Raw genomic sequence first — 27,618 nt, 5'->3', positions numbered from 1 at the left:
TTTTAAAGCTTATTTCTCTCAAATGTTGTACACAAATTTGTTTACATCCCCGTTAGTCAGATGTTCTCCTTTGTCAAGATAATCCATTCACGTGACAGGTGTGGCATATCAAGAAGCTGATTAAACAGCATGATCATTACACAGGTGCACCTTGTGCTGGGGACAATAAAAGGCCACTCTAAAAATGTGCAGTTTTGTCACACAACACAATGCCAGAGATGTCTCAAGTTGAGGGAGAGTACAATTGGCAAGCTGACAATTGTCCACCAGAGCTGTTGCCAGAGAATTGAATGTTCATCTCTCAACATCGTTTTAGAGAATTTAGCGATACTTCCAACCGGCCTCACAACTGCAGACCACGTGCAACCATTCCAGCCCAGGACCTCCACATCTGGCTTCTTCATCTGCGCGATTGTCGGAGACCAGCCACCTGGACAGCTGATAAAACTGTGGGTTTGCACAACCAAACAATTTCTACATAAACTGTCAGAAACCGTCTCAGGGAAGCTCATCTGCTCGTCGTCCTCACCAGGGTCTTGACTTCAGTTTTGCGTCATAACCGACTTCAGTTGGCAAATGCTCACCTTCGATGGCCACTGATACGCTGGAGAAGTGTGCTCTTCATGGATGAATCTCGGTTTCAACTGTACCAGACAGATGTCAACGTTGTGAACAGAGTGGCACATGGTGGTGGCTGGGTTATGGTATGGACAGGCGTAAGCTACGGACAACAGACACAATTGCATTTTATCAATGGCAGTTTCAATGCACAGAGAAACTGTGACCAGACCCTGAGGCCCATTGTCGTGCCATTCATCCGCCGCCATCACCTCATGTTTCAGCGTGATAATGCACTGCCCAATGTCGCAACGATCTGTACACAATTCCTGGATGCTGAAAATGTCCCAGTTCTTCAAAGGCCTGCATACTCACCAGACATGTCACCCATTCAGCATGTTTGGGATGCTCTGGATCTATGTGTACGACAGCGTGTTCAGCCATTGAAAAGGAGTGAGAACCTTCCACAGACCACAATTAACAGCCTGATCAACTCTATGTGAAGGAGATGTGTCGTGAATGAGGCAAACAGTGGTCACGCTAGATACTGACTGGTTTTCTGATGCACGTCCTTACCTTTTTTTAAAGGTATCTGTGACCAAAAGATTGTTACAGGCTTTGGTTTTTTCATTTATGTTTTGAGGTTGGACAATAGCATGTACAGCTTGTTAGCACGTATAGATCGTTAGCATGTATAGCTTGTTAGCACGTAGGGTGCACTGATTGGTGCCACCTCGTTAGTCAGTATGTGTTATACCTGCTGGTTGCCATCTCCATAGTGATTCACCTGTGCTGGCCTTTATCTGATTTCACTGTGTTTTTTGTATTGGTCCACCTTTTTGGTTTGCTTCCTGTTTTCCCGGGTTTTTTCTTTTGTTTGCCTCTTCGTGGGCAAATTTAGTGGCTGTGTTTTAGGTTCCAGTTGTTACTAGTCAGTGGACATGAGTGTCTTTCTCCTGAAACCCCACCAGTTTGATTTTGGTTGTTGTTATCGAAATTCTATGTTTGTACCCTCTTTTTTGGTTGAGTGACACGATTTGGTTTTCTTTCTGGGGAACGTAACAAAATGGAGTCTCATCTGGTACATTGTTCCTATGATAGTGACTCTAATCTCCTACTCTGAAGCTCTGCTATTTGAGTGTTGAAAATACACTTTTTGGTGGTAGAGTTTCTGTCAATGACATCCACCCTGAGGGGTTGTAAGAAAAGTGGCATAAAAACACAAGCTAATTAAATAAAGCCATGGACTTTAAGTGGGAAGTGTTTGTGGAAAGCCCTCTACTTGTGGACGTTGCCAGATTCATATACAAAGGGGAATCTGCTCATAATCTCAAAGCATTATGACATCAGGGTAGCATCTGACGAATCCAAAAGCAGTAGTTAAAAAGTTGATTGTTGCTGCTTTGATGGAGGAGGATGAAAAGGGTCCTACGGGTGGTAGAGTACACCCCATAGACATGCGACTGAGAATGCTAGAACTAACATTAGGAGCAACAGAAATTAGAGCTTGGACTCATGGAAATGGAAAGAGAATGTGAGGAGAGAAAAAAAAAAAAAAGTCCAGATAAAATATTTTATAAATATTTTATAATTAATAAATGGCCATAATCACCTCCATACACACCTGGCTAATTTGATGGGTCATGTAATCATCTGGTGAAGTGGATTATTTTGTTTAGACATGTAGCTAGCTAGCTAGCTAAACAATAAACCATAATCCCAACCCATACAGTACAAATGGATTGTCATAGCTAGCCACCATGCATGAAATGCTGTCGTATGAATCTGCAGGTAGTTAACCAACTAGGTTCGATATTAGCCAGCTAGCTAAAATTAAGCTATAACTAGCAATGCAAATGAATTTCGGACATAGAAATTATATATTCACACTGATCAGACACGTCATGTTATCTAGCGAGCCAGCTAGCTAACAGTAAACTTTAACTTGCAATGAAAACGACTTCCTGACAAAATTAGAAACGTATATTATCTGATAATGTAGCTAGACTCTTATGGATGAACGCTTCACAGCAGACTGGAACCACTTTCAATAAGAACGTCCGGCTGTGTCGTTTCCGTTTTCTTTGTAGTTTCAGCTTGGTTGGTCCGTTGTGTCAAGACACTCAGGTTCACACTGACCGTGTGCAGAAAGTAGTACATCACAACTTGTTCCCACTGATCTTTGTCGATAGCGCCTGCTATATTCAGGCTATGTTGTTGAGAGTAATGGCAGCAGTTCTTTATGGCTAACATGATATCTTTCAAAAAAAGCTGCGGTAGCAGGGATTATCTACACATACTGACCAGCTCATGTTACAGACAGAAGCTCGCTACATGGCAGACCAATCCAAACTCATCTCTCGGCATGTCCAGCCCACTCATCATCTCAGCCAATCATGGCTAGTGGGAAGGTTCTTTTTTCCGTGACTAAACCAACTAAATAATTTAACCCTTTTATTTGTATTTACATATTTCATACAAGTTTGTTATTAAGGCATAAGAAAGTTTACGTTTCCGCCAAAAAAAAGCTTTTAGAAAATTTATGCATAAATATAATATAAATATATTTACAAAAAAATCTATTCTGTTATTTTTTTTTCATGAGGGCTCTTTTGCCACTACACCAAAATACACCAAAATACACCAAAATACACCAAAATACACCAAAATACACCAAAATGCACCAAAATACACCAAAATACACCAAAATACACCAAAATACACCAAAATGCCAGAAAGACAAAAATAATTAAAGAAAACACCTCAGTGTAGCGTATAGATTATAAATAAATAAATAGCACAAGAATGATACATTTATGGATTGAAGCTATTGTTTTCTCTTTATTCAACCCGGCTAAACCTAAACCCGCTGTCGACGGATATAAACTTTGGGGTTATGAGTTACCAGCATTGGGGGGGGGGGCGGGGGTGTGTGTGTGTGTGTGTGTGTGTGTGTGTGTGTGTGTGTCCGTCCGTCCACTGGGGATTGTAGTATTACTCAGCCAGCCTGAATCCAACAAACTGTGTTAGGTTTAGAACAGAAACTCTGGGTGTATCCTACATGAAAACCTATTCCCTATATACTGCACTACTTTAGACCAGAGCCCTATTCCCTATATAGTGCACTACTTTAGACCAGAGCCCTATTCCCTATATAGTGCACTACTATAGACCAGAGCCCTATTCCCTATATACTGCACTACTTTAGACCAGAGCCCTATTCCCTATATAGTGCACTACTTTAGACCAGAGCCCTATTCCCTATATAGTGCACTACTTTAGACCAGAGTCCTATTCCCTATATACTGCACTACTATAGACCAGAGCCCTATTCCCTATATAGTGCACTACTTTAAACCAGAGCCCTATTCCCTATATACTGCACTACTTTAGACCAGAGCCCTATTCCCTATATAGTGCACTACTTTAGACCAGAGCCCTATTCCCTATATACTGCACTACTATAGACCAGAGCCCTATTCCCTATATAGCGCACTACTTTAGACCAAAGCACTATGTCACCCTAAATAGTACACTACTCTAGACCGGAGCCCTATGGCACCCTAAATAGTGCACTACTTTTGACCAGAGTCCTATGACACCCTATTCCCTATATAGTGCACTACTTTTGACCAGAGTCCTATGACACCCTATTCCCTAGATAGTGCACTACTTTAGACCAGAGTCCATAGGCACTCATCCTCTCACTATCGCTGGTTATGTAACGGTTAATTTTAGCTGCTGCACCGACACTCTGAAAGACCAAAAATACACTCAGTATGAGACAACCCGTCTCATCCACAGCACAGGATGTATTTGTATCTGAACTGCTCGGCATCGCTAGGGCCAAGAGTGTTTTCTGATAACCCCAGAGAATCAAATCAAATGTATTTAAATAGCTCTTCTTACATCAGCTGATATCTCAAAGTGCTGTACAGAAACCCAGCCTAAAACCCCCAAACAGCAAGCAATGCAGGTGTAGAAGCTCGGTGGCTAGGAAAAACTCCCTAGAAAGGCAGGAACCTAGGAAGAAACCTAGAGAGGAACCAGGCTATGTGGGGTGGCCAGTCCTCTTCTGGCTGTGCCGGGTGGAGATTATAACAGAACATGGCCAAGATGTTCAAATTTTCATAAATGACCAGCATGGTCAAATAATAATAATCACAGTAGTTGTCGAGGGTGCAGCAAGTCAGCACCTCAGGAGTAAATGTCAGTTGGCTTTTCATAGCCGATCATTGAGAGTATCTCTACCATTCCTGCTGTCTCTAGTGAGTTGAAAACAGCAGGTCTGGGACAGGTAGCACATCCGGTGAACAGGTCAGGGTTCCATAGCAGCAGGCAGAACAGTTGAACTGGAGCAGTAGCACGGCCAGGTGGACTGGGGACAGCAAGGAGTCATCATGCCAGGTAGTCCTGAGGCATGGTCCTGGGGCTCAGGTCCTCCGAGAGAGAGAAAGAAAGAAAGAAATAAAGAAAGAAAGAAAGAAAGAGAGAGAGAATTAGAGAGAGCATACTTAAATTCACACAGGACACCGGATAAGAGAGGAGAAATACTCCAGATATAACAAACTGACCCTAGCCCCCCGACACATAAACTACTGCAGCATAAATACTGGAGGCTGAGACTGGAGGGGTCAGGAGACACTGTGGCCCCATCCGATGATACCCCCGGACAGGGCCAAACAGGCAGGATATAACCCCACCCACTTTGCCAAAGCACAGTCCCCACACCACTAAAGGGATATCTTCAACCACCAACTTACCATCCTGAGACAAGGCCGAGTATAGCCCACAAAGATCTCCTCCACTGCACAACCCAAGGGGGGGCACCAACCCAGACAGGAAGATCACATCAGTGACTCAACCCACTGAAGTGACGCACCCCTCCTAGAGACAGCATGGAAGAGCACCAGTAAGCCAGTGACTCAGCCCCTGTAATAGGGTTAGAGGAAGAGAATCGCAGTGGAGAGAGGGGAACCGGCCAGGCAGAGACAGCAAGGGCAGTCTGATGGCCCTGAGATAGAAGCTGTTTTTCAGTCTCTGGATGATAGCGGGGTGAACAGGCAGTGGCTCGGGTGGTTGTTGTCCTTGATGATCTTTTTAGCCTTCCTGTGACAGCGGGTGCTGTAGGTGTCCTGGAGGGCAGGTAGTTTTCCCCCGGTGATGCGTTTGTGGGGGGTTTAGACCAGAGCCCTGTGGCTCCCTATAACCTATATAGTGGCACTACTATAGACAAGAGCCCTATTCCCTATATAGTGGTACTACTATAGACAAGAGCCCTATTCCCTATATAGTACACTACTATAGACCAGAGCCCTATTCCCTATATAGTACACTACTTTAAACCAGAGCCCTATTCCCTAAATAGTGCATGACTTTAGACCAGAGCCCTATTCCCTATATAGTACACAGCCAACTCCTTATGACAGATGGGTCATAACAATATACTATAATATATAATAATATACTATGATATATAATAATATACTATAATATATAATAATATACTATAATATAGAATAATATACTATAATATATAATAATATATTATAATATACTATAATAGATAATAATATACTATAATATATAAAATATCAGTTATATACTGAGATGGTCTGACTGAAGGAGAGAAAAAGAGGTAGAGAGTAAGAGACAGGGGGAAAGGAGGAGAGCAGGATGGATAAGAGGAGGAGAGGAAACAAATGTAGTATAAAAGTAATGGTGAGAGGGATGGAGAGGAGAGGAAAGGAGAGAAGGAGAGGGGAGAGGAAAGGAGAGGAGGAGAGGAGAGAAGGAGAGAGGGATGGAGAGGAGAGGAGTGGAGAGAGGGATGAGAGGAGGAGAAAGAAGAGAAGGAGACAGGGATGGAGAGAAGAGGAAAGGAGAGAGGAGAGGAATGGGGAGAGGGATGGAGAGGAAAGGAAAGGGGAGAGGGATGGAGAGGAGAGAGCAAAGGAAAGGAAAGGAAAGGAGAGGAGAGGAAAGGAAAGGGGAGAGGGGTGGAGAGGAGAGGAAAGGAGAGGAGAGGAAAGGAAAGGAGAGAGGGATGGAGAGGAGAGGAAAGGAGAGAGGAGAGGAACGGGGAGAGGGATGGAGAGGAGAGGAAAGGAGAGAGGAGAGGAAAGGAGAGGAGAGGAAAGGAAAGGAGAGAGGGATGGAGAGGAGAGGAGAGGAGAGGAGAGGAAAGGAAAGGAAAGGAGAGAGGGATGAGAGGAGAGGAAAGGAAAGGAGAGGAGAGAGGGATGGAGAGGAGAGGAAAGGAGAGGAGAGGAAAGGAGAGGAGAAGAAAGGAAAGGAGAGAGGGATGGAGAGGAGAGGAGAGGAGAGAGTGTTGGAAAGGAGAGAGGAATGGAGAGGAGAGGAAATGAGAGAGGGTTGGAGAGGAGAGAGGGATGGAGAGGAGAGAGGGATGGAGAGGAGAGGAAAGGAGAGGAGAGAGGGATGGGGAGGAGAGGAAAGGAGAGGAGAGAGGGATGGAGAGGAGAGGAAAGGAGAGGAGAGGAGAGGAGAGGAAAGGAGAGGAGAGGAAAGGAAAGGAGAGAGGGATGGAGAGGAGAGGAGAAGAGAGGAGAGGAGAGGAGAGAGTGTTGGAAAGGAGAGAGGAATGGAGAGGAGAGGAAATGAGAGAGGGTTGGAGAGGAGAGAGGGATGGAGAGGAGAGGAGAGAGGGTTGGAGAGGAGAGAGGGATGGAGATGAGAGGAGAGGAGGAGAGAGGGTTGGAGAGGAGAGGAGAGGAAAGGAGAGAGGGATGGAGAGGAGAGGAGAGAAGAGAAGGTGAGAGGCATGGAGAGGAGGGGGGTAGCTACAGGGCAGGTGATAGAGATGAACAGGAGGGATACTCATCTGGAGTGGAGAGAAATTATAGTATCCAGGCCTTCATAATGAATAGGTTCAGAGTCAGCCCCAACCCTAGGTTTGTACACCACCCACCCAGGACAGAGAGCACCCCTACCAGCCTGGAACAAGACATAAACAGATGCTGAACTGTCTCTTCTTCCCCTACAGAACAGACACTACCTCCCCACAGAACAGACACTACCTCCCCACAGAACAGACACTACCTCCCCACAGAACAGACACCTCCTCCCCACAGAACAGACACTACCTCCCCACAGAACAGACACTACCTCCCCACAGAACAGACACCTCCTCCCCACAGAACAGACACTACCTCCCCACAGAACAGACACCTCCTCCCCACAGAACAGACACTTCCTCCCCACAGAACAGACACTTCCTCCCTACAGAACAGACACCTCCTCCCCACAGAACCGACACTTCCTCCCTACAGAACAGACACCTTCTCCCTACAGAACAGACACCTCCTCCCCACAGAACAGACACTACCTCCCCACAGAACAGACACTACCTCCCCACAGAACAGACACCTCCTCCCCACAGAACAGACACTACCTCCCCACAGAACAGACACTACGTCCCCACAGAACAGACACCTCCTCCCCACAGAACAGACACTACCTCCCCACAGAACAGACACCTCCTCCCCACAGAACAGACACTTCCTCCCCACAGAACAGACACTTCCTCCCTACAGAACAGACACCTCCTCCCCACAGAACCGACACTTCCTCCCTACAGAACAGACACCTTCTCCCTACAGAACAGACACCTTCTCCCTACAGAACAGACACCTCCTCCCCACAGAACAGACACCTCCTCCCCACAGAACCGACACTTCCTCCCTACAGAACAGACACCTTCTCCCTACAGAACAGACACTACCTCCCCACAGAACAGACACCTCCTCCCCACAGAACAGACACCTCCTCCCCACAGAACCGTCACTTCCTCCCTACAGAACAGACACTTTCTCCCCACAGAACAGACACTCTCTCCCTACAGAACAGACACCTTCTCCCTACAGAACAGACACCTCCTCCCTACAGAACAGACACCTCCTCCCCACAGAACAGACACCTCCTCCTCACAGAACAGACACCTCCTCCCCACAGAACAGACACCTCCTCGCCACAGAACAGACACCCCCTCCCCACAGAACAGACAACTCCTCCCCACAGAACAGACAACTCCTCCCCACAGAACAGACACTTCCTCCCTACAGAACAGACACTTTCTCCCCACAGAACAGACACTCTCTCCCTACAGAACAGACACCTTCTCCCTACAGAACAGACACCTCCTCCCCACAGAACAGACACCTCCTCCTCACAGAACAGACACCTCCTCCCTACAGAACAGACACCTCCTCCCCACAGAACAGACACCTCCTCCCCACAGAACAGACACTACCTCCCCACAGAACAGACACTACCTCCCCACAGAACAGACACCTCCTCCCCACAGAACAGACACTTCCTCCCCACAGAACAGACACTTCCTCCCTACAGAACAGACACCTCCTCCCCACAGAACCGACACTTCCTCCCTACAGAACAGACACCTTCTCCCTACAGAACAGACACCTCCTCCCCACAGAACAGACACCTCCTCCCTACAGAACAGACACCTCCTCCCCACAGAACAGACACCTCCTCCCCACAGAACAGACACCTCCTCCTCACAGAACAGACACCTCCTCCCCACAGAACAGACACCTCCTCCCCACAGAACAGACACCTCCTCCCTACAGAACAGACACCTCCTCCCCACAGAACAGACACCTCCTCCCCACAGAACAGACACCTCCTCCCCACAGAACAGACACCTCCTCCCCACAGAACAGACACCTCCTCCCCACAGAACAGACACCTCCTCCCCACAGAACAGACACCTCCTCCCCACAGAACAGACACCTCCTCCCTACAGAACAGACACCTCAACAACAAATTCAAAAAATCAAAAATCAAGTCAAGCAGAAAACTTAAGAAAATTGACATCAATGACAAATGGTTTGATGAAGAATGCAAAAATCTAAGAAAGAAATTGAGAAACCTGTCCAACCAGAAACATAGAGACCCAGAAAACCTGAGTCCACGCCTTCGCTATGGTGAATCACTAAAACAATACAGAAATACACTACGGAAAAAGATGGAACAGCACGTCAGAAATCAGCTCAATGTAATTGAAGAATCTATAGAATCTAACCACTTCTATGAACATTGGAAAACACTAAACAAACAACAACATGAAGAGTTACAGTATCTATCCAAAACGGAGATGTGTGGATAAACCACTTCTCCATTCTGTTTGGCTCTATAACAAACAGCAAAAAACATATACATGATCAAATACAAATCTTAGGATCAACTGTTAAAGACTAGCAGAACCCACTGGATTCTCCAATTACATTGAATGAACTACAGGACAAAATACAAACCCTCCAACCCAAAAAGGCCTGTGGTGTTGATGGTTTCCTCAATGAAATGATGAAATATACGGACAACTAATTCCAATTGGCTATACTTAAACTCTTTAACATCATCCTTAGCTCTGTTACATTCCCCAGTATTTGGAACCAAGGACTTATCACCCCAATCCACAAAATTGGCCCACAGCAGCACCTAGATCTTCTGCACAGATTCTGTCAGACCTGGGCCCTGACAGACAATCTCAGGAAGACAACAATAATGGTGTTCCAAAAAAGGTCCAGTTGCCAGGACAACGTATACAAATTCCATCTAGACACCGTTGCCCTAGAGCACACAAAAAAACGATACAAACCTCGGCCTAAACATCAGCGCCACGGGAAACTTCCAAAAAGCTGTGAACGATCTGAGAGACCAGGCAAGAAGGGCCTTCTATGCCATGAAAAGGAACATAAAATTCGACATACCAATTAGGATCTGGCTAAAAAATACTTCTGGAACCCATTGCCCTTAATGGTTGTACCGGTACCCCCTGTATATAGCCTCCACATTGACTCTGTACCGGTACCCCTGTATATAGCCTCTACATTGACTCTGTACCGGTGCCCCCCTGTATATAGCCTCCACATTGACTCTGTACCGGTACCCCCCTGTATATAGCCTCCACATTGACTCTGTACCGTAACACCCTGTATATAGCCTCCACATTGACTCTGTACCGGTACCCCTGTATATAGCCTCCACATTGACTCTGTACCGTAATACCCTGTATATAGCCTCCACATTGACTCTGTACTGGTACCCCCTGTATATAGCCTCCACATTGACTCTGTACCGGTACCCCTGTATATAGCCTCCACATTGACTCTGTACCGTAACACCCTGTATATAGCCTCCACATTGACTCTGTACCGTAACACCCTGTATATAGCCTCCACATTGACTCTGTACCGTAACACCCTGTATATAGCCTCCACATTGACTCTGTACCGTAATACCCTGTATATAGCCTCCACATTGACTCTGTACCGTAATACCCTGTATATAGCCTCCACATTGACTCTGTACCGTAATACCCTGTATATAGCCTCCACATTGACTCTGTACCGGTACCCCCTGTATATAGCCTCCACATTGACTCTGTACCGTAATACCCTGTATATAGCCTCCACATTGACTCTGTACTGGTACCCCCTGTATATAGCCTCCACATTGACTCTGTACCGTAATACCCTGTATATAGCCTCCACATTGACTCTGTACCGTAATACCCTGTATATAGCCTCCACATTGACTCTGTACCGGTACCCCCTGTATATAGCCTCCACACTGACTCTGTACCGGTACCCCCTGTATATAGCCTCCACATTGACTCTGTACCGTAACACCCTGTATATAGCCTCCACATTGACTCTGTACCGTAACCCCTGTATATAGCCTCCACATTGACTCTGTACCGTAACACCCTGTATATAGCCTCCACATTGACTCTGTACCGGTACCCCCTGTATATAGCCTCCACATTGACTCTGTACCGGTACCCCTGTATATAGCCTCCACATTGACTCTGTACCGTAACACCCTGTATATAGCCTCCACATTGACTCTGCACTGGTACCCCCTGTATATAGCCTCCACATTGACTCTGTACCGGTACCCCCTGTATATAGCCTCCACATTAACTCTGTACCGGTACACCCTGTATATAGCCTCCACATTGACTCTGTACCGGTACCCCCTGTATATAGTCTCCACATTGACTCTGTACCGGTACCCCCTGTATATAGTCTCCACATTGACTCTGTACCGTAACACCCTGTATATAGCCTCCACAATGACTCTGTACCGTAACACCCTGTATATAGCCTCCACATTGACTCTGTACTGGTACCCCCTGTATATAGCCTCCACATTGACTCTGTACCGGTACCCCTGTATATAGCCTCCACATTGACTCTGTACTGGTACCCCCTGTATATAGCCTCCACATTGACTCTGTACCGGTACCCCTGTATATAGCCTCCACATTGACTCTGTACCGGTACCCCCTGTATATAGCCTCCACATTGACTCTGTACCGTAACACCCTGTATATAGACTCCACATTGACTCTGTACCGGTACCCCTGTATATAGCCTCCACATTGACTCTGTACTGGTACCCCCCTGTATATAGCCTCCACATTGACTCTGTACCGGTACCCCTGTATATAGCCTCCACATTGACTCTGTACCGGTACCCCCTGTATATAGCCTCCACATTGACTCTGTACTGGTACCCCCCTGTATATAGCCTCCACATTGACTCTGTACCGGTACCCCTGTATATAGCCTCCACATTGACTCTGTACCGGTACCCCCTGTATATAGCCTCCACATTGACTCTGTATCGTAACACCCTGTATATAGACTCCACATTGACTCTGTACCGGTACCTCCTGTATATACCCTCCACATTGACTCTGTACCGTAACACCCTGTATATAGTCTCCACATTGACTCTGTACCGGTACCCCCTGTATATAGCCTCCACATTGACTCTGTACCGTAATACCCTGTATATAGTCTCCACATTGACTCTGTACTGGTACCCCCTGTATATAGCCTCCACATTGACTCTGTACCGGTACCCCCCTGTATATAGCCTCCACATTGACTCTGTACCGGTACCCCCTGTATATAGCCTCCACACTGACTCTGTACCGTAACACCCTGTATATAGCCTCCACATTGACTCTGTACCGTAACACCCTGTATATAGCCTCCACATTGACTCTGTACAGACTCTTACCCTTAAAATTGAGAATATTAGAGACACATATTTTCCTCAGACTCCTAGAGAATTCTAAAACATATCCAAGTCTGATGAATGTCCATATCTATTTATCAATGTAAACATGTGTTTCCCATGCCAATAATGCCCATTGAGAGAGAATTGAGAGAGAGAGACTGATGCTGTATAGAGAGAGAGAGATACACTGATACTGTATAGAGAGAGAGATACACTGATACTGTACAGAGAGAGATATATACTGTATAGAGAGAGAGATATATACTGTATCGAGAGAGATAGATATACTGATACTGTATAGAGAGAGATAGATACTGTATAGAGAGAGATCGAGAAATAGATACTGTTTAGAGAGAGATAGATACTGTATAGAGAGTGATAGATATACTGATACTGTATATATAGAGAGATAGATACTGTATCGAGAGAGATATATATATACTGATACTGTATAGAGAGAGAGATAGATACTGTATAGAGAGAGATAGATAATGTATAGAGAGAGATAGAGAGAGATATATACTGTATAGAGAGAGATAGAGAGAGATAGATACTCTATAGAGAGAGATAGATATACTGATACTGTATAGATAGAGAGATAGATACTGTATCGAGAGAGATAGATATACTGATACTGTATAGAGAGAGAAATAGATACTGTATAGAGAGAGATAGATACTGTATAGAGAGAGATAGAGAGAGATAGATACTGTATATAGAGAGATGGAGAGAGATAGATACTGTATAGGGAGAGATAGAGAGAGATAGATACTGTATAGAGAGATATGGATATACTGATACTGTATAGAGAGAGAAATAGATACTGTATAGAGAGAGGTACTGATACTGTATAGAGAGAGAGATACACCAATACTGTATAGAGAGAGATATATACTGTATAGAGAGAGAGATATATACTGTATAGAGAGATATATATATTGATACTGTATAGAGAGAGAAATAGATACTGTATAGAGAGAGATATATACTGTATAGAGAGATATATATATTGATACTGTATAGAGAGATATATATATTGATACTGTATAGAGAGAGATACACTGATACTGTATAGAGAGAGATAGATACTGTATAGAGAGATATATACTGTATAGAGAGAGATAGATACTGTATAGAGAGAGAGAGAGATACTGTATAGAGAGAGATAGATAATGTATAGAGAGAGAGAGAGAGATACTGTATAGAGAGAGAGATACTGTATAGAGAGAGAGAGATAATTACTGTATAGAGAGAGAGAGATACACTGATACTGTATAGAGAGAGAGATACACTGATACTGTATAGAGAGAGAGATAGATACTGTATAGAGAGAGATATACTGTAGAGAGAGAGATACTGTATTGAGAGAGAGAGAGATACTGTATAAAGAGAGATAGCTACTGTATAGAGAGAGAGAGAGATACTGTATAGAGAGAGATAGATAATGTATAGAGAGAGAGAGATACTGTATAGAGAGAGAGAGATACTGTATAGAGAGAGAGAGATAGATACTGTATAGAGAGAGAGAGATACACTGATACTGTATAGAGAGAGAGAGATACACTGATACTGTATAGAGAGAGAGATAGATACTGTATAGAGAGAGATATACTGTATAGAGAGAGAGATACTGTATTGAGAGAGAGAGAGAGAGATACTGTATAGAGAGAGATAATTACTGTATAGAGAGAGAGAGAGATACTGTATAGAGAGAGATAGATACTGTATAGAGAGAGAGAGATACTGTATAGAGAGAGATAGATACTGTATAGAGAGAGAGATATACTGTATAGAGAGAGATAGTTACTGTATAGAGAGGGAGAGATACACTGATACTGTATAGAGAGAGAAAGGCGACGAAAGAGATTGGGAGAGGAAAGCTGGTGAGCGCCTCGGTAGTGGAACTTGGTGCAATGCAGACGGCATTGCCATGGAAACCGATGGTGAAAAACTCTCAGACGAGGCGGGGGATTTGAGAGGAAGGAAGAGATCACTGCAGATCACCACAGGAATCACTGCAGATCACCACAGGAATCACTGCAGATCACAACAGGAATCACTGCAGATCACCACAGGAATCACTGCAGATCACAACAGGAATCACCCTCTTCAAAACCCTTCCCCTTCTGGCACTCTCTCTGTGTGGATTTCAAGTTGGAACATGGTGGCCCTAAGTACTGGTAGACGTAGTTGTAGTAGAAGTAGTACTAGTAGACGTAGTACTAGTAGAAGTAGTACTACTAGACGTAGAAGTAGTACTAGTAGAATTCGTTGTAGTTGAAGTAGTACTAGTAAAAGTAGTACTAGTAGAAGTAGTACTAGTAGAAGTATTACTAGTAGAAGTAATTGTAGTTGTAGTTGAAGTAGTACTAGTAGATGTAGTACTAGCATAAGTAGTTGTAGTAGAAGTAGTACTAGTAGAAGTAGTTGTAGTAGAAGTAGTACTAGTAGAAGTAGTTGTAGTAGAGGTAGTACTAGTAGACATAGTATTAGTAGACAGAGTACTAGTAGAAGTAGTTGTAGTACTAGTAGACGTAGTACTAGTAGAATTAGTTGTAGGAGAAGTTGCACTAGTAAAATTAGTTGTAGTAGTACTACTAGACGTAGTACTAGTAGAAGTAGTTGAGGTAGAAGTAGTACTAGTAAACATAGTACTATTAGAATTAGTTGTAGTAGAGGTAGTACTAGTAGAATTAGTTGTAGTGAAGTAGTTGTAGTAGAGGTAGTACTAGTACACGTAGTACTAGTAGAAGTAGTTGTAGAACTAGTAGACGTTGTACTAGTAGAAGTAGTAGAAGTAGTACTAGTAGAAGTTGTTGTAGTAGAAGTAGTTGTAGTAAAAGTAGTACTAGTTGATGTAGTACTAGTATAAGTAGTTGTAGTAGAAGTAGTACTAGTTGATGTAGTTCTAGTAGAATATTTTGTAGTAGTAGAAGAAGTAGAAGTAGTACTAGTAGAAGTAGTTGTAGTACTAGTAGAAGTTGTTGTAGTAGAAGTAGTTGTAGGAGAAGTAGTACTAGTAGAAGTAGTTGTAGTTGTAGTAGAAGTAGTACTAGTAGATGTACTACTAGTAGAAGTAGTACTAGTAGAAGTAGTACTAGTAGATGTAGTACTAGTAGAAGTAATACTAGTTGAAGTAGGAGGAGTACTAGTAGAAGTAGTTGTAGTAGAAGTAGTACTACTAGAAGTAGTTGTAGAAGAACTAGTACTAGTAGAAGTAGTACTTGTAGATGTAGTTGTAGTAGAAGTATTACTTGTAGAAGTAGTACTTGTAGAAGTTGTACTTGTACAAGTAGTTGTAGTACTTGTACAAGTAGTTGTAGTAGAAGTAGTACTTGTAGAAGTATAATTAGTACTAGTAGAAGTAGTTGTAGTTGTAGTAGAAGTAGTACTAGTAGAAGTAGTACTTGTAGAAGTAGTACTAGTAGAAGCAGTACTAGTAGAAGTAGTTATGGCTCCCTGCTGTCTCAGGTGACCAACCAAGGGTTGTCATGGCAGCCGGGGGATTGGAGTTTGTCTGAGCATGTTGCTGGAGAGAGATATTCCTGGCTACAGGCTTATAATAGATATACAGCTGTCTCCTCTCCTCTCCTGCCCTCCCTCCACTCTATATACAGCTGATCATGTCTTGCTGTCTACTCTCCTCTCCTCTCCTGCCCTCCCTCCTCTCTCTTTACAGCTGATCATGTCCTGCTGTCTCCTCTCCTCTCCTGCCCTCCCTCCTCTCTCTATACAGCTGATCATGTCCTGCTGTCTCCACTCCTGCCCTCCCTCCTCTCTCTATACAGCTGGTCTCCTGCTGTCTCCTCTCCTGCCCTTCCTCCTGTCTCTATACAGCTGGTCTCCTGCTGTCTCCTCTCCTTTCCTTTCCTGCCCTCCCTCCTCTCTTTATACAACTGGTCTCCTGCTGTCTCCTCTCCTGCCCTCCCTCCTCTCTCTATAAAGCTGGTCTCCTGCTGTCTCCTCTCCTGCCCTCCCTCCTCTCTCTATACAGCTGGTCCCCTGCTGTCTCCTCTCCTTTCCTACCCTCCCTCCTCTCTCTATACAGCTGGTCCCCTGCTATCTCCTCTCCTTTCCTGCCCTCCCTCCTCTCTCTATACAGCTGGTCTCCTGCTGTCTCCTCTCCTGCCCTCCCTCCTCTCTCTATACAGCAGGTCTCCTGTTGTCTCCTCTCCTGCCCTCCCTCCTCTCTCTATACAGCAGGTCTCCTGTTGTCTCCTCTCCTGCCCTCCCTCCTCTCTCTATACAGCTGGTCTCCTGCTGTCTCCTCTCCTGCCCTCCCTCCTCTCTCTATACAGCAGGTCTCCTGTTGTCTCCTCTCCTGCCCTCCCTCCTCTCTCTATACAGCTTGTCTCCTGCTGTCTCCTCTCCTGCCCTCCCTCCTCTCTCTATACAGCAGGTCTCCTGTTGTCTCCTCTCCTGCCCTCCCTCCTCTCTCTATACAGCTGGTCTCCTGCTGTCTCCTCTCCTGCCCTCCCTCCGCTCTCTATACAGCTGGTCTCCTGCTGTCTCCTCTCCTCTCCTGCCCTCCCTCCTCTCTCTATACAGCTGGTCTCCTGCTGTCTCCTCTCCTGCCCTCCCTCCGCTCTCTATACAACTGGTCTCCTGCTGTCTCCTCTCCTCTCCTGCCCTCCCTCCTCTCTCTATACAGCAGGTCTCCTGTTGTCTCCTCTCCTGCCCTCCCTCCTCTCTCTATACAGCAGGTCTCCTGTTGTCTCCTCTCCTGCCCTCCCTCCTCTCTCTATACAGCTGGTCTCCTGCTGTCTCCTCTCCTGCCCTCCCTCCGCTCTCTATACAGCTGGTCTCCTGCTGTCTCCTCTCCTCTCCTGCCCTCCCTCCTCTCTCTATACAGCTGGTCTCCTGCTGTCTCCTCTCCTTTCCTGCCCTCCCTCCTTTCCATCTGTCTTTCTCTCGCTTGATCGTTAACTTTACTCTCTTATTTTTCCTTTCTTCTTTCTGTTTCCTCCAAACCATCTCTCTCTCTCTCTCTCTCTGTCTCTGTCTCTCTGTCTCTCTCTGTCTCTCTCTCTCTCTCTCTCTCTCTCTCTCTCTCTCTCTCTCTCTCTCTCTCTCTCTCTCTCTCTCTCTCTCTCTCTCTCTCTCTCTCTCTCTCTCTCTCTCTCTCTCTCTCTCTCTCTCTCTCTCTCTCTCTCTCTCTCTCTCTCTCTCTCTCTTCTCTCTCTCTCTCTCTGTCTATCTGTCTCTCTCTCTCTGTCTCTCTCTGTGTATCAATTCAATTCAATTCAAGGGCTTTAATGGCATGGGAAACATGGGTTACCATTGCCAAAGCAAGTGAGGTAGACAACATACAAAGTGAATATATAAAGTGAAAAACAACAAAAATTAACAGTAAACATTACACATACAGAAGTTTCAAAACAATAAAGACATTACAAATGTCATATTATATATATACAGTGTTTTAACAATGTACAAATGGTTAAAGGACACATGATAAAATAAATAAGCATAAATATGGGTTGTATTTACAATGGTGTGTGTTCTTCACTGGTTGCCCTTTTCTCGTGGCAACAGGTCCCATTTCACCCAGTAGATATGGGAGTTTATCAAAATTGGATTTGTTTTCGAATTCTTTGTGGATCTGTGTAATCTGAGGGAAATATGTCTCTCTAATATGGTCATACATTGTGCAGGAGGTTAGGAAGTGCAGCTCAGTTTCCACCTCATTTTGTGGGCAGTGAGCACATAGCCTGTATCTCTCTCTCTCTCTGTCTCCCTGTCTCTTCTCTGTCTCTCTCTGTCTGTCTCTGTCTCTTTCTCTGTCTCGGTCTATATCTGTCTCTATCTATCTCTCTCTTTCTTTCTCTATGTCTCTCTCTCTGTCTGTCTCTGTCTCTGTCTTGGTCTCTGTCTCTCCCTCTCTCTCTGTCTTTCTGTCTGTCTCTGTCTCTGTTTTTCTCTGTCTCTCTCTGTCTCTTTCTCTGTCTTGGTCTCGGTCTCTATATCTGTCTCTCTCTCTCTCTCTCTCTGTCTTTCTGTCTGTCTCTGTTTTTCTTTGTCTCTATCTTTCTCTGTCTCCTCCCCCCTCTCTCTTGTCATTGGATGTTGTTAAGGGCTGGTATCTGCTCATCACCATGGTGATGATGATGATGGCCTGGGTGTGATACTTAGACCATCTATAGTGATGCAACACTGATATAACAGACCTGGGACCTGTAGAATCACCAGTGGAACAGTTGGAGTCTATAGTGATGTAACACTGATATAACAGACCTGGGACCTGTAGAATCACCAGTGGAACAGTTGGAGTCTATAGTGATGCAACACTGATATAACAGACCTGGGACCTGTAGAATCACCAGTGGAACAGTTGGAGTCTATAGTGATGTAACACTGATATAACAGACCTGGGACCTGTAGAATCACCAGTGGAACAGTTGGAGTCTATAGTGATGTAACACTGATATAACAGACCTGGGACCTGTAGAATCACCAGTGGAACAGTTGGAGTCTATACATCGAACAGCCCCCGTGATATGCAGCTGTTCAGGGAAGCTAGAAACCATTATACACAGGCAGTTAGAAAAGCCAAGGCTAGCTTTTTCAAGCAGAAATTTGCTTCCTGCAACACTAACTCAAAAAAGTTCTGGGACACTGTAAAGTCCATGGAGAATAAGAACACCTCCTCCCAGCTGCCCACTGCACTGAAGATAGGAAACACTGTCACCACTGAGAAATCCACCATAATTGAGAATTTCAATAAGCATTTTTCTACGGCTGGCCATGCTTTCCACCTGGCTACTCCTACCCCGGTCAACAGCACTGCACCCCCCACAACAACTCGCCCAAGCCTTCCCCATTTCTCCTTCTCCCAAATCTGCTCAGCTGATGTTCTGAATGAGCTGCAAAATCTGGACCCCTACAAATCAGCCGGGCTAAACAATCTGGACCCTTTCTTTCTAAAATTATCTGCCAAAATTGTTGCCACCCCTATTACTAGCCTGTTCAACCTCTCTTTCGTGTCGTCTGAGATTCCCAAAGATTGGAAAGCAGCTGCGGTCATCCCCCTCTTCAAAGGGGGTGACACTCTTGACCCAAACTGCTACAGACCTATATCTATCCTACCATGCCTTTCTAAGGTCTTCGAAAGCCAAGTCAACAAACAGATTACCGACCATTTCGAATCTCACCATACCTTCTCTGCTATGCAATCTGGTTTCAGAGCTGGTCATGGGTGCACCTCAGCCACGCTCAAGGTCCTAAATGATATCTTAACCGCCATCGATAAGAAACATTACTGTGCAGCCGTATTCATTGATCTGGCCAAGGCTTTCGACTCTGTCAATCACCACATCCTCATCGGCAGACTCGACAGCCTTGGTTTCTCAAATGATTGCCTCGCCTGGTTCACCAACTACTTCTCTGATAGAGTTCAGTGTATCAAATCGGAGGGTCTGCTGTCCGGACCTCTGGCAGTCTCTATGGGGGTGCCACAGGGTTCAATTCTTGGACCGACTCTCTTCTCTGTATACATCAATGAGGTCGCTCTTGCTGCTGGTGAGTCTCTGATCCACCTCTACGCAGACAACACCATTCTGTATACTTCTGGCCCTTCTTTGGACACTGTGTTAACAACCCTCCAGGCAAGCTTCAATGCCATACAACTCTCCTTCCGTGGCCTCCAATTGCTCTTAAATGCAAGTAAAACTAAATGCATGCTCTTCAACCGATCGCTACCTGTACCTACCCGCCTGTCCAACATTACTACTCTGGACGGCTCTGACTTAGAATACGTGGACAACTACAAATACTTAGGTGTCTGGTTAGACTGTAAACTCTCCTTCCAGACCCATATCAAACATCTCCAATCCAAAGTTAAATCTAGAATTGGCTTCCTATTTCGCAACAAAGCATCCTTCACTCATGCTGCCAAACATACCCTTGTAAAACTGACCATCCTACCAATCCTCGACTTTGGCGATGTCATTTACAAAATAGCCTCCAATACCCTACTCAACAAATTGGATGCAGTCTATCACAGTGCAATCCGTTTTGTCACCAAAGCCCCATATACTACCCACCATTGCGACCTGTACGCTCTCGTTGGCTGGCCCTCGCTTCATACTCGTCGCCAAACCCACTGGCTCCATGTCATCTACAAGACCCTGCTAGGTAAAGTCCCCCCTTATCTCAGCTCGCTGGTCACCATTGCATCTCCCACCTGCAGCACACGCTCCAGCAGGTATATCTCTCTAGTCACCCCCAAAACCAATTATTTCTTTGGCCGCCTCTCCTTCCAGTTCTCTGCTGCCAATGACTGGAACGAACTACAAAAATCTCTGAAACTGGAAACACTTATCTCCCTCACTAGCTTTAAGCACCAACTGTTAGAGCAGCTCACAGATTACTGCACCTGTACATAGCCCACCTATAATTTAGCCCAAACAACTACCTCTTTCCCTACTGTATTTAATTAATTAATTTATTTTGCTCCTTTGCACCCCATTATTTTTATTTCTACTTTGCACATTCTTCCATTGCAAATCTACCATTCCAGTGTTTTACTTGCTATATTGTATTTACTTTGCCACCATGGCCTTTTTGCCTTTACCTCCCTTATCTCACCTCATTTGCTCACATCGTATATAGACTTGTTTATACTGTATTATTGACTGTATGTTTGTTTTACTCCATGTGTAACTCAGTGTCGTTGAATGTGTCGAACTGCTTTGCTTTATCTTGGCCAGGTCGCAATTGTAAATGAGAACTTGTTCTCAACTTGCCTACTTGGTTAAATAAAGGTGAAATATAATAAAATAAATAAATAGTGTCTCCCCCCTAGCTCCCCATACTCCAAATCACCAGGGTCCACTGTCTCCCCCCTAGCTCCCCATACTCCAAATCACCAGGGTCCACTGTCTCCCCCCTAGCTCCCCATACTCTATATCACCAGGGTCCACTGTCTCCCCCCTAGCTCCCCATACTCTAAATCACCAGGGTCCACTGTCTCCCCCCTAGCTCCCCATACTCTAAATCACCAGGGTCCACTGTCTCCCCCCTAGCTCCCCAAACTCTAAATCACCAGGGTCCACTGTCTCCCCCCTAGCTCCCCATACTCTAAATCACCAGGGTCCACTGTCTCCCCCCTAGCTCCCCATACTCTAAATCACCAGGGTCCACTGTCTCCCCCCTAGCTCCCCATACTCTAAATCACCAGGGTCCACTGTCTCCCCCCTAGCTCCCCATACTCTAAATCACCAGGGTCCACTGTCTCCCCCCTAGCTCCCCATACTCTAAATCACCAGGGTCCACTGTCTCCCCCCTAGCTCCCCATACTCTAAATCACCAGGGTCCACTGTCTCCCCCCTAGCTCCCCATACTCTAAATCACCAGGGTCCACTGTCTCCCCCCTAGCTCCCCATACTCTATATCACCAGGGTCCACTGTCTCCCCCCTAGCTCCCCATAGTCTATATCACCAGGGTCCACTGTCCCCCCCCTAGCTCCCCATACTCTAAATCTCACAGGGTCCACTGTCTCCCCCCTAGCTCCCCATACTCTAAATCACCAGGGTCCACTGTCTCCCCCTAGCTCCCCATACTCTAAATCACCAGGGTCCACTGTCTCCCCCCTAGCTCCCCATACTCTAAATCACCAGGGTCCACTGTCTCCCCCCTAGCTCCCCATACTCTAAATCACCAGGGTCCACTGTCTCCCCCCTAGCTCCCCATACTCTAAATCACCTGGGTCCACTGTCTCCCCCCTAGCTCCCCATACTCTAAATCACCAGGGTCCACTGTCTCCCCCCTAGCTCCCCAAACTCTAAATCACCAGGGTTCACTGTCTCCCCCCTAGACCTCCCACATACTAACTCCATTAATATCCCCACATTGATCGCTGTGTTTGTCTGCGTGTGTGTTTGTGTATGTGTGTGTGTGTGTGTTTGTGTACATGTGAGGAGATTAGTGTATTCTTTTCAGCAGAGAGCTAGCCGGGGAGATGCAGCAGAGAGCTAGCCGGGGAGATGCAGCAGAGAGCTAGCCGGGGAGATGCAGCAGAGAGCTAGCCGGGGAGATGCAGCCGAGAGCTAGCCGGGGAGATGCAGCAGAGAGCTAGCCGGGGAGATGCAGCAGAGAGCTAGCCGGGGAGATGCAGCAGAGAGCTAGCCGGGGAGATGCAGCAGAGAGCTAGCCGGGGAGATTTTCTCTTAACATAAACAGTTCCTCTTACACTCTTTCTTTGTTCCCTTCTTCATACATCCATCCTTTCCATTGCTGATTTACTATGGTGTGAGATTGAGGGACAGGGTGGAGAGAGAGATGGAGATAGAGAGTAAAGAGAGAGAGATTTGGTGAGAAAGAGAAGGAGAGAGTGTGAGAAACTAGTGTGAACGCTTGAGATTAGAGGACAGGCCTCTGGTGGAACTGATGAGAAACTAGTGTGAATGCTTGAGATTAGAGGACAGGCCTCTGGTGGAACTGATGGGAAACTAGTGTGAATGTTTTAGTGTAGAGGACAGGCCTGTTTTATGTGCTATATTTCTATGGTTCCTGTTCTTAATTTTAGTTTTTGCATGTTTTACTTTAAGTTTTGTACACCACCCTCAAACAGCTAAAAATACAATATTTTTGGTAATTGAAAATATATTTCACAGCGTTTTAGATGTTTCAATGATTATCTACATTCTCTATGCTTTATTTTGTCACAAAAACAGAAATATGAGGTTAACTATTCGTATTGTAGCAAACATGAAATGGCGGAGCGATTTCTGCATAGGGCACCTTGAAATCTTGACTCGTTGTTGTCAGATACACTACTTCGATACTAGATACAAGAAGTCTTCAGACAGGTCTTGAGCGGTCCTTTAAACCCCTAAACTTTAACCTCTAACCCCTGACCTCTGACATCTTATCTCCAGAAGAACGAGCGAAGAAGTTACGCAGTACGATCAGACGGAGCACGGAGACGGGCATCGCTGTGGAGATGAGAAACCGAGTCACGCGACAGGGTAGCAAGGAGTCCACCGACGGCAGCACCAACTCCAACAGCTCTGATGGAACGTACGTTACTAATACTATCACTATATTACCATCCATCTGTCATTATATTACCATCCATCTATCATTACATTACCATCCATCTATCATTATATTACCATCCATCTGTCATTACATTACCATCCATCCATTTATCATTATATTACCATCCATCTATCATTATATTACCATCCATCTGTCATTATATTACCATCCATCTATCATTATATTACCATCCATCTATCATTATATTACCATCCATCTATCATTATATTACCATCCATCTATCATTATATTACCATCCATCTATCATTACATTACCATCCATCTGTCATTACATTACCATCCATCTATCATTATATTACCATTCATCTATCACTATATTACCATTCATCTATCATTATATTACCATCCATCTATCATTATATTACCATCCATCTATCATTATATTACCATCCATCTATCATTATATTACCATCCATCTATCATTATATTACCATCCATCTATCATTATATTACCATCCATCTATCATTATATCACCATCCATCCATCTATCATTATATTACCATCTATCTATCATTATATTACCATTCATCTATCATTATATTACCATCCATCTATCATTATATTACCATCCATCTATCATTATATTACCATCCATCCATCTATCATTATATCACCATCCATCTATCATTATATTACCATCCATCTATCATTATATTACCATCCATCTATCATTACATTACCATCCATCTGTCATTACATTACCATCCATCTATCATTATATTACCATTCATCTATCACTATATTACCATTCATCTATCATTATATTACCATCCATCTATCATTATATTACCATCCATCTATCATTATATTACCATCCATCTATCATTATATTACCATCCATCTATCATTATATTACCATCCATCTATCATTATATTACCATCCATCTATCATTATATCACCATCCATCCATCTATCATTATATTACCATCTATCTATCATTATATTACCATTCATCTATCATTATATTACCATTCATCTATCATTATATTACCATCCATCTATCATTATATTACCATCCATCTATCATTATATTACCATCCATCCATCTATCATTATATCACCATCCATCTATCATTATATTACCATCCATCTATCATTATATTACCATCCATCCATCTATCATTATATTACCATCCATCCATCTATCATTATATTACCTTCCATCCATCTATCATTATATTACCATCCATCTATCATTATATTACCATACATCCATCCATCTATCATTATAATACCATCCATCCATCTATCATTATATTACCATCCATCCATCTATCATTATGTTTCCATCCATCTGTCCATCCAGCACCAACTCTGACAGCTTTGACAGAATGTATGTTATAAACTAATGCTACCTTAGTTCTAGACAATACTAAATAATACTAAATATGCCAGGTTTCCACCCACGGCTGCATCAACTCCAACAACGCAGACATAACTTATGTTACTCATATATTACTAGTTCTGTAACTGTTGTACGAGAGCGTTGTTCTGCCTGTTCTCAACGGCCCACCTCTCCACTGCTGGACCTATGGCCATGTTGTAGCCCTCACTGTCTCCTGCTACATGTCATTAATTAAACCACCATCTAACCACTTGTTCATTCTCTCCCTCTCTAGGTTTATCTTCCCCCCTACTCGTATGGGTCCTGAGAGCCAGTTTAGTGACTTCCTGGATGGACTAGGCCCCGCCCAGATCGTAGGCCGACAGACACTAGCCACTCCCTCCATGGGTAAATCAGATCATTGGAGTTTCTATATAATTATGTGTATATATATATATATAATATGCAATTATGCAGTGTTTTCGGAAAGTCTTCAGACCCCTTGAGTTTTTCCACATTTTATTTTCATACATTTTATTCTAAAATATAATTCCCTCATCAATCTACTCACAATACCCCAAAATGACAAAGCAAAAACATTTTTTTATTTATTTTTGCTTATTTATTACCAATAAATAAACTGATATCATATTTACATAAGTATTCAGACACTTTACTCAGTACTTTGTCGAAGCATCTTTGGCATCGATTACTAGCTCGAGACTTCTTTGGTATGACGCTACAAGCTTGGCACACCTGTATTTGGAGAGTTTCTCCCATTCTTCTCTGCAGATCCTCTCAAGCTCTGTCAGGTTGGATGGGGATCGTCGCTGCACAGCTATTTTCAGGTTTCTCCAGAGATGTTCAATCAGGTTCAAGTCCGGGCTCTGGCTGGGCCACAAGGACATTCAGAGACTTGTCCTGAAACCACTCCTGCGTTGTCTTGGCTGTGTGCTTAGGGTTGTTGTCCTGTTGGAAGGTGAACTTTCACCCCAGTCTGAGGTGCTGAGCACTCTGGAGCAGGTTTTCATCAAGGATCTCTCTGTACTTTGCTCCGTTCATCTTTCCCTCCATCCGGACTAGTCTCCCAGTACCTGCCGCTGAAAAACATCCCCACAGCATGATGCTGCCACCACCAGGCTTCACCGTAGAGATGGTGCCACGTTTCCTCCAGACTTGACTCTTGGCATTCAGGCCATAGGGTACAATATTTGTTTCATCAGACCAGAGAATCTTGTTTCTCATTTACTGAGTGTCCTTTAGGTGCCTTTTGGCAAACTCCAAGCCGGCTGTCATGTGACTTTTATTAAAGAGTTGTTTCCGTCTGGCCACTCTACCACAAAGTCCTGATTGGTGGACAACCATCTGCAGAGATGGTTGTCATTCTGAAAAGTTCTCCCATCACCACAGAGGAACTCTCCCTGACCGACGCCCTTCTTCCCCGTTTGCTCAGTTTGGCCGGACGGCCAGCTCTAGAAAGAGCCATGGTGGTTCCAAACTTCTTCCATTTAAGAATGATGGAGACCCCTGTGTTCTTGGGGATCTTCAATGCTGCAAAAAAATGTTTTGGTACCCTTCCCCAGATCCAAATCATGTCCAAACAATTGTTTTTACCACAGGTGGACTCCAGTCAAGTTGTAGAAACATCTCAATTTCGAGTCTCGTTGTGTTTAGCAGTTGATGTTACTCTTCAATAACACAGAACCCAAAGCAAATCAGGGGGAGAAAAATATATATATTCAAAGATAACAAATCATAGATGTTATACTGAGAGGTAGATGTTTATTCTCCCCTGTCCTCAGTGATTCTCTCCACAGAACAAAGGCAGAGCATGTAGATTTACAACCCAACACTAGCCTGTGGTTGACCATTTCGAATTCCTTGCAATAAAACTGGGCCAATGGCCAAATAACAAGTATCCTGTTTCAGGCTCAATGCCTAAACACATTCCTTCCATGTCTCTGACCCATTGATCGTTAATTCCCTATTACAGAAAAAACACTTTTTCCATTGATCGTTAATTCCCTCTCGACCTCTCGTCCTCTGCTTCGCGTATTATTTTAAAATATTCATACAATAGCGAAGGGTTTTGAATACTTACGAAAATAAGGTATTTCTGTGTAAAACAAATATATATGGGGTATTGTGTTCACTAATTGAATAAATGTTATCCATTTTAGAATAAGGCTGTAACGTAACAAAATGTGGAACAAGTCAAGGGCTCCTCCCTCTTCAGTGTTTGCTGATCTAAATATACCAGATAGTGTATGAATAGGAGGATGGCTCTACATTAGATACCAGATGGTGTATGAATAGGGGGATGGCTCTACATTAGATACCAGATGGTGTATGAATAGGAGGATGGCTCTACATTAGATACCAGATGGTTTATGAATAGGAGGATGGCTCTACATTAGATACCAGATGGTGTATGAATAGGAGGATGGCTCTACATTAGATACCAGATGGTGTATGAATAGGAGGATGGCTCTACATTAGATACCAGATGGTGTATGAATAGGAGGATGGCTCTACATTAGATGCCAGATGGTGTATGAATAGGGGGATGGCTCTACATTAGATGCCAGATGGTG

The 27,618-nt window shown here is 44.3% G+C and overlaps 1 protein-coding gene across 1 annotated transcript in view; it reads left to right on the top strand.

Annotated features, from left to right (window-relative positions):
• The window catches only part of LOC110489436 (regulating synaptic membrane exocytosis protein 3-like), a 120,811-nt gene that overhangs the window by 84,417 nt on the left and 8,776 nt on the right, over nucleotides 1-27,618 (top strand). The window contains exons 3-4 of the mRNA XM_036971352.2: nucleotides 23,515-23,656; nucleotides 25,320-25,432. Coding sequence (XP_036827247.1) covers nucleotides 23,515-23,656; nucleotides 25,320-25,432 — 255 coding nt within the window. The remainder of the gene's footprint in view (nucleotides 1-23,514; nucleotides 23,657-25,319; nucleotides 25,433-27,618) is intronic.

Source organism: Oncorhynchus mykiss, chromosome 30 (assembly GCF_057628025.1).
Source record: "Oncorhynchus mykiss isolate SJ-2025 chromosome 30, ASM5762802v1, whole genome shotgun sequence".
In the NCBI taxonomy this organism is placed as follows: domain Eukaryota; kingdom Metazoa; phylum Chordata; class Actinopteri; order Salmoniformes; family Salmonidae; genus Oncorhynchus; species Oncorhynchus mykiss.
The sequence above is the reverse complement of the archived record's forward strand: the minus strand, read 5'-3'. Positions and strand labels throughout refer to the sequence as shown.